At 39.2% G+C, this 12,136-nt stretch overlaps 1 protein-coding gene across 2 annotated transcripts in view; it reads left to right on the top strand.

Moving 5' to 3' along the window:
* The window catches only part of CTNNAL1 (catenin alpha like 1), a 58,936-nt gene that overhangs the window by 30,904 nt on the left and 15,896 nt on the right, over positions 1–12,136 (top strand). For both annotated transcript variants that reach the window (XM_079926001.1, XM_079926000.1), the window contains 4 exons: positions 1,742–1,942; positions 4,333–4,419; positions 7,489–7,647; positions 9,452–9,544. In XM_079926001.1, the coding sequence (XP_079782127.1) occupies positions 1,742–1,942; positions 4,333–4,419; positions 7,489–7,647; positions 9,452–9,544 (540 nt within the window). The remainder of the gene's footprint in view (positions 1–1,741; positions 1,943–4,332; positions 4,420–7,488; positions 7,648–9,451; positions 9,545–12,136) is intronic.

Here is a 12,136-nt window from a genome sequence, read left to right as displayed (position 1 = left end):
GAAGCTACAGGGACCAGTCATTCTTTCAGAGTTTTTATTACTGAAAGGAATCTTAGAGATAATTTTTCTAATTCTCTCTTTTTGCTAAGGCTGAAGGGATAGATGTCAAAGGTCAAAGGATAATAAGGAAACGAGTAGGGGTAGAGCCAGGTCTTTGGCCTCTTGACGCTGCATTTCTGGTTCCAGGCTAACTGAGGGCAGCGTGGTGCCTGTGGCCGCTGCTGGCAGCTCCAGCTGCTGATCTCTTCGCCAGCAGGCATTCTGCAGAGCAAAGCGATCGTGAATAGACTCAGTCTCACTGTCAGTGGTTATCTTCTTTGCATCTGTAGAGGGAAACTGGATACTTTATTCGTTACTTCGAATATATGAACAGATCTTATGAAAACATGCAAATAAGTGGCTTTCAAAAAAAAAACTCTACTAAGTTGCTGTTTAAAAACATATATATGTTCTCTTTAAAGGAAAATAAAAAAGTTTAACATAAATGGTATGTGGACTGATTTTTATGTTGTAATTCTGTTTAAATCCTCAAATTCTTAGGTTCTCATTGTCAATTCCATACCTCACTTTTATCCATGTTCTTTCCTAGCTTAAAAAAAAAAGAAAAATCCTGTCTCCATAGAACAGAGTGATTACTGGAGATAACTTGGGCCAGGAGGAGAAGGGGAAGCTATTACTTCCCTGTGGCCTCTCGACCTTCCCAAATCTTGGTATTTTCAGGGATCATGTTAAAATGGGTCATATGTAAGGATTAATTTGGAATGATAGTTGTGAAAGGACTTTGAAGTGTGAAACAAGTGTAAGTTATCCTTATCAGAGCAAGAATTGTGCCCACAATCATGATCATCACCACCTACTGCCTCTCAGCCCAGGTTGTTTCTGTGACATATTTCAAGGGCTAGAGGTTAAATAAGGTTGAAGTGACATAGCATATCTCAGAAAGCTGAGAGAGAGAGAAAATTGTACTAGTGAACATGTGTTCGTCACACCTTCAGGGAACTCTAAGCACAGGCTGGCTGAAGTGAAAGAAGGTTTAGGAACTCAGAGAGATGAAATAGACTGTTAGAAAGATATGTAAAGACAAGACCCTGGAAGGTTTTATGTTATGCGGTACAAGTTTGGGCTTGGTTTCATAGGTGTTGAGCCAATTAGAGGGAGGTGGCAATATCTGAAGAGGTACATTTTAGAAAGATGATTGAGGTCCCCTGGTAGAGAATGTTTTGGTCAGGGAGGTACTGTTGGGGACATAAGACAAAATGTAGGGAGACTAGTTTTGCTGAATTAATGAAGGAAAAATTGATGCTTTTCCTAGTCCCTTCTATACCCCATACCTTCCACACCATTCCCCCTGGGCTCAACACATTCATTTTTGGCTGTAACATCTTCCAGGACTGTGCCTTGGCATTTTGTCAGATACAAATCCTTTACCTGGAAGCTGGTTCATTTTTCCTACCAGTTGCTACATGATAATGCTCCTTCTGCCTTAGTATTCATTGATCTTGTAGAAATGCTTTGTTAACGACTATAGTAATAAAGCTCCACACGGCCATTGGTGGCTCTCAAGCAATGTGTCCTCCTGGGTTAGTGGACAATAAAGTCATCCCTGGGTGCTGTATTTCTCCTGAGCTTTCAGACAGGGAAAGAAATTGCTAGCGTCTTCCTGGGCCCTGGGAGAAAGTACAGCCCATCTGGTTAGGTGGGAATGTTGACTCATGTGGATGTATATGCTTTTTGTTCTCAGATGAATATTGAAACTCTTCGGGAGAATCTTTATTTTCAGTCAAAAGAGACTCTCTCTGCGATGCTGGACGCCCTCTTGGAGCGCACAGAGGACTTTACTGATTGTGCCTATACCAGCCACGAGCACAGGGAACGCATCTTGGAACTGTCAGCTCAGGCCAGGATGGAACTGCAGCAGTTAATTTCTGTGTGGATTGAAGCTGTAAGAGCTTTATTTCATCAAAGTAAATCTTCTGTAATAGCTTTTCCCTGGAGCCCTGAGAGTTGTGGCAGGCGCCGTCACCACCAGGAGTGTGAATGTGGTCCAGAGTGGGCCAAGGGTGTCTCATTCCTTTTCTGCCCCCTACTTGGCCAAAGCATCCTTCCCATAAGCACTCACGGTATTCTAGGCCTGTTGTTTCTCATCCTGGCCAGTCTGGATTCTGCCACCATCACCATCACTAGTTCACCCTGTCGTCCCCACTCTTCCACCAGACTCACCTCTGGAAAATTCCTCCCCAAAATCCTTCTTCAGAGTGAAGAGCAGAGGTTCAACCAAGCCTAGAGGTTCTTGGAACCTGAGTCTTACTGCTGGAGCCGTTCAGATGTGAACAGTTCTTAACTCTGAGGACAGCTGATTTATAGACACAAGGATTTAGAAAACGTATTGAGGTTTAGATGCAATGAAGACCAGGGTAGATCCAGCTGGCAGGTGAAAGATTTTTCACTTTCGCACAGATTCCTGGTCTCAGACTGGCGGGCAGCCCCTTTAAGAGCCTTAAACAGGCTGCTGGTGCACTTCAAACGTGGGAGTTATTTGGGCAAGAGTGGCAAGGACTGACAGAAGTGGTACAACACAGGAGGTGTGCACCCAATCTCCTCTAGAGCGTGGATTACAGATTTGAAAGGTAGAGCCCTGAGACATGTCTCTGGCACCATTTATTTATTTCTTAGGCCTAGGATATGTCAAAAAAGTATTTAACATGGTTTACAACATACAGCATGGATAGAACAAATCTGGAAATCATGGACAAAAGCTTAGGCAGTAAAGATGAAGAAGGGTGAATGTGCCTGAGAGGGTCCAGCAGTCTGCTTCCTTGTGAAGAGATTGATTTATGAATGTAGTATAAATCACAGATTTCCCTCATATTTTCTTGGCATCACAATATTGCAAATGCTCATATTAACAGGAAAACTTACCTATGGTAGAATGGTGTCAGGGATAAAAGCAGTATTTTGTGTTTAGTTTGAATTGTCTATGTGATATCTAATCTGAAGTGTAGATGGCTTCAGAATTAAATTTTAAGCCCAACATGCAATATAAAGAGTTTCTGTGAGGAAGCGCTGTCTGTGTTGGGCATCCAGTTCTATCAATACTTAAATTTGCAGTTAGCACCTTTCACATGTTTCACAAGCACTTGGATCTCTGATTCTGCATGTCAGATGTATTGTTCATTCATTCACTTTTTTAGCAGTTGTCACTGAGTACCTTTTATATGCCGGGCACCGAAAATCTAAAGATGAATAAGATAAAATCTTTGCCTGTAAGAATTTTGCAATGTAGAAAAATGTGGGAAGGTGTGAAACGAGTACAAAGTACAGATCATGTGTTGAGAGGGTTTAAAGGAGGTTGAATTTGTATTTATCTAGAGGAATCAAGAAGCTTCATGAAGAGATTGACATTTAACTGATTTATTCATTCAAAGAGTTGAATACCTGCTACCTTCCATTTGCTGTGCCAGGTATTGTGCATTCAGTGGTGAGCAGAATAAATGTGATCCCAGCCTTCACAGAGCTTACCAAGACCTAGTGAGGAAAATAGGCTTTAAATAACAACAACAACAAAAATCAAAAGTACATATGTAATTGCAAACTAGGATGATTACTTAGAGAAAAGGTTAGGGTAAGAAGAGGGTCTAATCTAAATTGTGTGATCTAAGAAGGCCTTTCTGAGAAAGAAACATTTATGTAAGGACTTGAAGATGAATAGGGTTTTAATTTTTATCTAGGTTAAGAATGAAGAGATGAGAATTCCAGGCAGAAGGTAAAACAGATTAGTTTTAGACATGATAAATTTATTAAAGAAAATTAGATTTAAAAAATTCACCTGTTTAGAGTAGAAAAATGTAACTAAATAAAAATTCTCTTTTCCACTCTAACCATAAACAGATGAATTTAAAAAATCTACTTTTTTTTTTAACTAAACAAATTGAGTTTATTAATTAATTTATTTTTGCTGTGTTGTGTCTTCGTTTCTGTGCGAGGGCTTTCTTTAGCTGTGGCAAGCAGGGGCCACTCTTCATCACGGTGTGCAGGCCTCTCACTATCGCGGCCTCTCTTGTTGCGGAGCACAGGCTCCAGACGCGCAGGCTCAGTAGTTGTGGCTCACAGGCCTAGTTGCTCTGCGGCATGTGGAATCCTCCCAGACCGGGGCTCGAACCCGTGTCCCCTGCATTAGTAGGCAGATTCTCAACCACTGCGCCACCAGGGAAGCCCTACTTTTCTTATAGTTCACAGATGATATTAAAAATTTATTATGTTTGTAGTTTGAGTAAAATTGGAATTACAAGATGAAAAAGACAACTCTTCACATGTACTTTTAAAACTTTTTAGCAAAGAAAGAAAACAAAGAGCATCGATGAAGAACTGGAACTCGCTATATTGAAAATCAGTCACAGCCTCAATGAACTTAAGAAAGAAGTAAGTACAGTTTGAAATCTAGCCTCTTTTAATTCTTTGCAAGTTGTCGTGTTGTATGGTATATATAAAATGCCTTAGCATTAGTATGTTCCTGTGCCCAGAAAATGTTTGTAAAGTTTTCCTTTGACCTAGTTATTTTGAAGCCACTGTTTTATTAGTGCCATCATTCTCAAAGCTTGTACACAAATGTTTATAACAGCCCGAAACTGGAAACAATCTAAATTTCCAGGGAATTCCCTGGTGGTCCAGTGGTTAGGACTTCACGCTTTCACTGCCAAGAGCGTGGGTTCAATCCCTGGTTGGGGAACTGAGATCCTGCAAGTGGTGCGGTATGGTCAAATAAATAAATAAATAAATATCCATCAACAGGGGAATCAATAAATGAATTTTGGTATAACTATATCAAATGCTATTCAGCAATAAAAAAGAACACTATCGATACGGGCAATAACATGGATGAATTGCTTAAACGTTACACTGAGTGAAAGAAGTCAGACACAAAAGTGTGTGTGTGTAATTCTATTTAGAAAAAATTCTTAAAAAGGCCAAACTGATTTATAGTGACGGAAACCAGGTCAGTGACTGCTGGGGTCAAAAGGGGGGATACTTACTACAAAGGGGCATGGGAGAACTTTTTGTGCTAATGGAAGTGTCGTAAATATTGATTATGGTGGTAGTTAACTTGGGTGTAAATGTTTGTCAAAACTCATCGAACTGTACCCTTGGTACATTTTGTTGTATATAAATTATACCTTAATAAAGTTGGTATTTTAAAATGTTCTTTTGGCTGTGAAGATTTCCCTGTTCCCTGGATGAAAACTTTATCATCTAATGACTTATTTGGTCACTCTTAGGTAATTGAAAGTCACTTTAAGTCAGGGCTTTGTGAACTACAGCCAGGCTGTTTTTATAAATAAAGTTTTTTGGGGGGACACAGTTCTGCCCATTTGAGTTGGGTAGTTGCGACTATGTGGCCTGAAAATCCCAAAATATTTACTCTCTGGCCCTCTACAGAAAATGTTCACCAATCCCTGCTTTAGGTCGTAAAACACAAACTCAGTTCAAAAATGAGAATGTTCATTCCAATATATTAATCAGTATTTTTTTTTTTGCGGTATGTGGGCCTCTCACTGTTGTGGCCTCTCCCGTTGCGGAGCACAGGCTCCGGATGCACAGGCTCCGGACGCGCAGGCTCAGCGGCCATGGCTCACGGACCCAGCCGCTCCGCGGCATGTGGGATCTTCCCAGACTGGGGCACGAACCCATGTCCCCATTATCGGCAGGCGGACTCTCAACCACTGCGCCACCAGGGAAGCCCTATTAATCAGTATTTTGATTCATTCAATTGTAGGGCTTTGCTCCTGTTCCCCACTCCTCTAGCCCGCCTAGGGCTTTTGGGGGAAGTGTGGTCTCTTGTCGCTCTTTCAAGCCCTTCATCTCCTATTATCTAGCTTCTGTTCCAGATCTTTGCCAGGTTGTGACACGGGGAAAGAAGAGAGGAAGTGGGGAGTTCTTAGTGCCCGGTGCCCTTATGAGATGCACTGGGCTCGAAGATGTTTAAAGCTGACTTTCTCTGTCGTGAATACTTGAGTGCTCTTCAGAGGCTTTCCTGGTGCCTCCCCTGACCAGCCCCTTACTTTGTAACTTCTGTGCCACTTTGCTCCCTCCATTTTGGGGTGTGCCTGGGAGGGGACTCACAGCAAGCACCAGAAAGACCCTCCTCACAAAAACCTTTCTTCTCTCTTATCTCTAATTTCTTTGTTCTTTTATATTTTTTAAGAGAGTCAAGGGCTCAAGAGAATGAATTGGTTTGGGAGAGTTTCATATATAAATTATCTGGTGATGTTTCATTGACCTCTGTTGAAACCTTCATTTAACATCCTATTAAACATTAGAAGGATATGGTCTTCTATGGTTTAAAAAAAGCCTACTCATTTTTTCCAGCCTATTCAATTTAAACTAAACTGTTGTTAAGACTGTGACTATCAGTTGAACATAAAATCTTTTGGTGATAGCCTGAGTGGCTTTCCATAAGCTTCATTTTCCTTACCTCTGAAATGGGTATAATAACATCAACCTAGAAGAATTTTTATAAGGATTAAGGGAGATAATGTCTGTAAAGCTACTTACAGTACCTTGCACAGAGCAGGAATTTCATGTTTATTCACCCTTCTTGCCTTGGAGTTTGTAAGTAGTCTCCAGAACCATTTGTAAGATTTACGGGACCTTGAACAAGTCACTCAGTCTCTAGGGACCTGTTTCATAGTTTGTAAAATAAAAGACTGGCATTAGCTATTTTCTATGACCCTGATGGTTAAACAAAATCTTTTGAATTCTTATGTGCATTTAATTTCCAAAGGAAAATGCATTTTAATGTCTTTGTTTCTGACTGTAATTATTCTCACTTGATTTGGTGAATGTGGACTACCCTATTGTTAATTTTGTACAAAGTCCTGCAATTTGAATGGACATTGGATTACTTCCAGGAAAAAAAGAATCACTTCATTCAAATAGGCTTAATTAAAAATCAGATTTTCCTTAGGACAATGTTATTAAAAATGATCTCTTTCTGGTGAACCCCAAAATAACCTGTCATAACATTTTTTAAAAAAGGCAGGATAAGGAGAAGAAAAGATTTTGGAGTTAAATAGTATGCAAAGATGTTCAGTGAGAGTGAGCAATGCTTAAAATCCATTCCACCTAAAGTTAAATAAAACCTTGAGGTTTTCATTATCCTTTTATCCATCATTTCTCCTGTGACCCAAGAGTTAGACAGAAAAGCTGTGGATAGCAATATAAACTGAGCCCCCGAGGGAAGGGGTTGTGTCCTACTTGTCATGTATGTCCAGCCTTTAGTTCAGTTCCTGTGATAATGTAGGTATTTAATAAAATTTGTTGAATATATATTTTATATATACATATATATATATATACACCCTTCAGCAGATCAAGTGGGACTGATGTGAGGTTGCTACTCTTTAGTTTTTAAAGTACTCATGAGGTTTTTGGTCACAAAACCTTATTGTTTGTTGTCTTTTTTTCATTACCCTTCACTCCCCACATCTGCAGCTTCATAGTACAGCAGTTCAGCTGGCAGCCGATCTGGTAAAATACCACGCTGATCATGTGGTTCTCAAAGCATTAAAACTTACTGGAGTAGAAGGAAATTTAGAAGGTTTGGCTGAATATGCCTGCAAACTCTCTGAACAGAAAGAGCGGCTTGTTGAGGTGAGCAATAGGTTGCTTGTTAAACTGTAGTTTAATGAAAGCTGTACTATCATCAGGTAATATTAACACAAATACAGTTTTTGGTTTACTCATAAGAGGGTTTTCTCTCTTGCCTTTGGAATTTTAAAAATATCATGTTTATCTGTTCTTAAAACAATTTGTCCTCTAAAACAAAACAATAAAAAATGCTAGAACCCACAAATGCCCTTCTTAACCTCCTTCGTTATTCCATCAAAGAGATTAGATCTTGGAGTAGAGCAGTGGAGATACATCGTATGACCCTGTTTGTATTTGAATCTTTTGAGTCTCAGCAGGAAAGAGATGGCACGTTCAAATTAGGTTAATCTTAAGAGGGTTTAACAAAGGAGCCATTTACAATTGCATGGATAGGATGTGGGGAAACCATGAGAGTACAGGAATTGGGGTTAGTGACAGCAGAGCTGGTACTACTCCTACAACCAAATTAACGGGGGGAGTGAGTGGTTTCTGGAAACTGGAAGGGCACAGAGTCCTTCAGAGAGCCTTGAGTAGTTGTGGTTTCAGGACTAGACACAGAGACAGCCCACGGCAGCCTGCAGGGAAAGAGCATGAGAATAAAGGCCCTTACCCTCCAAATCCCTGCTGCTGTATTGCTGGGGCTTCCCATTGGCCAAACAGCTGTAGACCACATAGGTCAGTCTCCCAAGAAGGAAAAAGAGTGGATATGGAGGGACAAAGAGAAGACATCCAGCACAGTATTCCTTCTCAGAATCTCTCCTGTTGTGCCCAAATCTTTGTTATGTGTTACTGATGCATAACCTGCCCCTTTTGTTATAATTCCAATTATTGATTGATATTGTAAGCCTTCTACCTATTGAGAATGTCAGACATCTGCTAGTAAAGAAATGTATACTTAACCCATGTGCACGTGAAGAATATATCCCCTTGTATATATGAGGTACGTCCCAGCCAACATGTATATTAATGCACAGATATGAACCATCTAGCTGTGTTCATATTAGCTAATGTCCCATGCTCACTGAATCTCACATACTAATGGTTAGAAGGAACTTTTAGACTAAGCTTAGCTTCCTCTCCTTTATTTGTTTACATCTGAAAACTACTAGGGAGCATTCTTAAAATGACTGTGGATACATCTCCTTTTAAAAATAGATCTGATGCTGTTTTGTTTATAAATCAAGTATTATGACTGCAGGCAAACTTGCTAATTATAGGAATCCTGCAGCAAATCTTTTTAAAAAGTGAAAAAAAAAATTTTCCCTAATTTTCTGTTTTAAGCCTCAAGAAATTATTGAAAAATTATTTTCAAAAATTTTCACTGATACAGGCTCTTTACTCGTTATATCAGTCTTGCCTAATCCAGTGTTATCTCCAGTAAAAGGTGTGTTAATTGTCAGGGAGAAGTGTTATTTGTTGGCAGAAAGAATGTGTTGCTTGTGGTAACTGACATAGTTTAGCTGAGAGACCTTGGATAAGTCCTTCTCTGAGCCACGTTTCCTCATATGTGAAATATGTGGGCACTACAAGGTCCTTTCAGGATTCCTCTTGATTCTAATATTCTGTGACCACCTTGCCATGATCAGATAGGAAGTGGAAACAGTAGGGTATATGCTAATAAACCCGTATTTGTTCCTGCTTTGCTCCTAGAGAATCCGTTGGTAACCAATGCAATATTATAATAATCTTATTAATGTACAAATTTATTTTTATAGGTTTTAATGTTTTATTTTCTTTGTTAATTATAAAATGATGCTATGTATTGTGAAGAATGAGAAAGTTGAACTGTAGAAATGGTTTTTTGTAGACCTGTCGATTGTTGAGACATGTGTCTGGGACAGAACCTCTTGAAATAACCTGTATACATGCAGAGGAGACATTTCAGGTGACTGGCCAGCAGGTATGATCAACAGCAGATCATTCCTTCCATATTATGTTTTATCTGAGTGTCATAACAAATTGTGCACAAGGAAGACACAAATGGTTTTGCATAACTACGGGCCAAATCTACTGAGCGAAATGAAGGTAATGGAATTTTTGTTGGTAGTGTGCCAGAACATTCCATTGGATTATCTGGTCATCTGGCAAATTAGAGATTGGCCCATTTAATTGATGCCCTAGTTTATATCTATTTAATTGAAGCCGTTTACAATACAGGTCGTTATAACATGTTTGAAAACTAAGTTATCATTATGTGATAAGCCATAAAAATACTCACATGTTTTGACCCAATAATTCCTAAGGACACAAGGAGATTAAAAGAAAAATAAAAATAATACTTGTTACATTACTTATAATAAGATTCAGTTGGAAACAAAGTAACAATCTTAAGTTAGGTAAATAATATAGTATGATGTTATAGTAATAATTTTGATAACTAGAATTAGCAACATCAAAAAATGTTTCATTAAAATGTTAGGTGACAAAAGCAGGATACAGATTTGTTTATATGCTATAATTGCTACTATATAAAATGTACATATATAAGAAAATGACTATAAGAATGTGCAGAAATGAAAGTTCTGCTTGTTAGGGAGAATTGTGAGTTATTTTTTCTGAATTCTCTATAATATTACTTCGTTTTTATAATTTTCAAAAGCATTTTAACAATTGATATCGTATTTAATACTGTCTGTCAAATTAAGGGAAAAAGGGAGGGACAGAAGTTCCTTTCCCTTTTAGGTCTAAGCTCTGAAATACGATTTACCAGGTGTATTTGTTTCATTCATCATGGCAGCCAAAAGGACTTACTCCTTATTGCATTATTGGATGGTAGATGTCGAGCTCCTGGATTTATAGTTGAGAACAGCAAAAGCAACTTAGAGACAAAGGTGGTGTGTGCCCTCTAGCAGACCCAAGTTGGATGCTGGAAGGATGTTTATACTCCCCGTGGAGAACAGTATCAAAGCTTCTCACGGAAACAGGAACTATCTGAGTGACCCTCAGCAGTGACCATCGGCTGAGCATTTTATTATAACCAGAGGATCTCTGTTTATTGGGAGAAACCAAGGCTTCAATATTTACTTGTCCATTTGGGAGTCATACTACTTGCCTTGGCCATAAATGTATTTCAGTAGAGCTAAAGTTTGACTCTCCTGCCATATACAATCAGCTCTTGTTATCCTCAGGCCCTGCTTGCTATTTGGTTGTAATTCTCTGCTTACTGTTTTCATTGCAGCAGGGATATTAGGAAAAGTATATTTTCTTTTCCAGGATGGTGATAGATAGAGCCTGCTGTCAATTTCTGTAACTTGAGAAGCTTTTTCTATTCCCATAGCTTCAGCTTTTATTCCTAGTCTTGACTATCTGTCTCACAAAGGGATAATTTAAGAAAACAGAGCATGCCTCTAGGAGAATTTATATTACTTCTGGACACCTCTGCTTTAGCAATGTCATTTTTATATTTCCTTTACAATGTTACAGCATATCCAGGGCACAGTGGAACAGTTTCCACACTGTACAGTGGCTCCTGGTTGAGAAGGTGACACTGCTGCATCTAGCTTGTAGTCCATGGCGAGCCATTTGCCCACCTTCCCTGAAGATGGGGAACCTTGTTCTACTCTGAAAGCTGCCACCTGCTTGTCAAGCCTGTGCCTGTGGGACTATGCTCACCCAGGAGGAGCGCCTAGGTCTAATTCTCTCGAAGGCAGCCTGACTCTGACCATAGCAGTTTCTTTTCTTTATTTTTAAATTGAAGTATAGTTGATTTACAGTGTTGTGTTAGTTTTCTAGTGTACAGCAAAGTGATTCCGTATATATATATATATATATATATATATATATATATATTTAGTTAGTTAGTTAGTTAGTTAGATTTTCTTTCTCGTATTCTTTTCCATTACATATCAGTTTCTGAAACCTCTTCAGTGACTTCCTATCTCACTCAGAGTAAAGTCCATCTTTACTGTGCGTGTTTCTCCATCACGTGGCCATTGGTGACCTTCCTTTTTTTTGATGTCAGTCCAGTCACACTGACCTACTGGCTGTTGTTAAAATGTATCAGAAATGTTCCCGCCTTATTCCCAAACGACTTTCCCTAGGTTTCCCTGTGACTCCCTCACCTTCTTCAGTTCTTTGCTTACATGCCACCTTTGCAAGTGACCACCTAACTTAAGATACTGTGACTGCCTAACACCCTCCATCCTCCTTACCCTTTGTTTTTGTACATATCGTTCATCATCTAAGATATTTCATAATTTACTTACATGTTTTTAATTACCTGTCTCCCCACATTATAATATGAGCCCCATGAAGAGAGGAACATTTATTTGTTTCGAATGAAACAACTGTTTCCCCAGCACCTGGAACATGGGTACAGTGCTGGGCATACAGCAGGTGAATGAAGAGTCATATATTAGTTACTTGGTACCTTTGAGTCTCAGTTTCTCCAGCTGTAAAATGGGAACACTGCTTATTGAGAAGGATAGTATTTTGTTTGTGTTTTTGAGGATTAATACTAATGTATATCAAGCACCTATCACAGTACCTCAAG

Source organism: Stenella coeruleoalba (assembly GCF_951394435.1).
Source record: "Stenella coeruleoalba genome assembly, chromosome: 7".
Classification (NCBI taxonomy): Eukaryota; Metazoa; Chordata; class Mammalia; order Artiodactyla; family Delphinidae; genus Stenella; species Stenella coeruleoalba.
The sequence above is the reverse complement of the archived record's forward strand: the minus strand, read 5'-3'. Positions and strand labels throughout refer to the sequence as shown.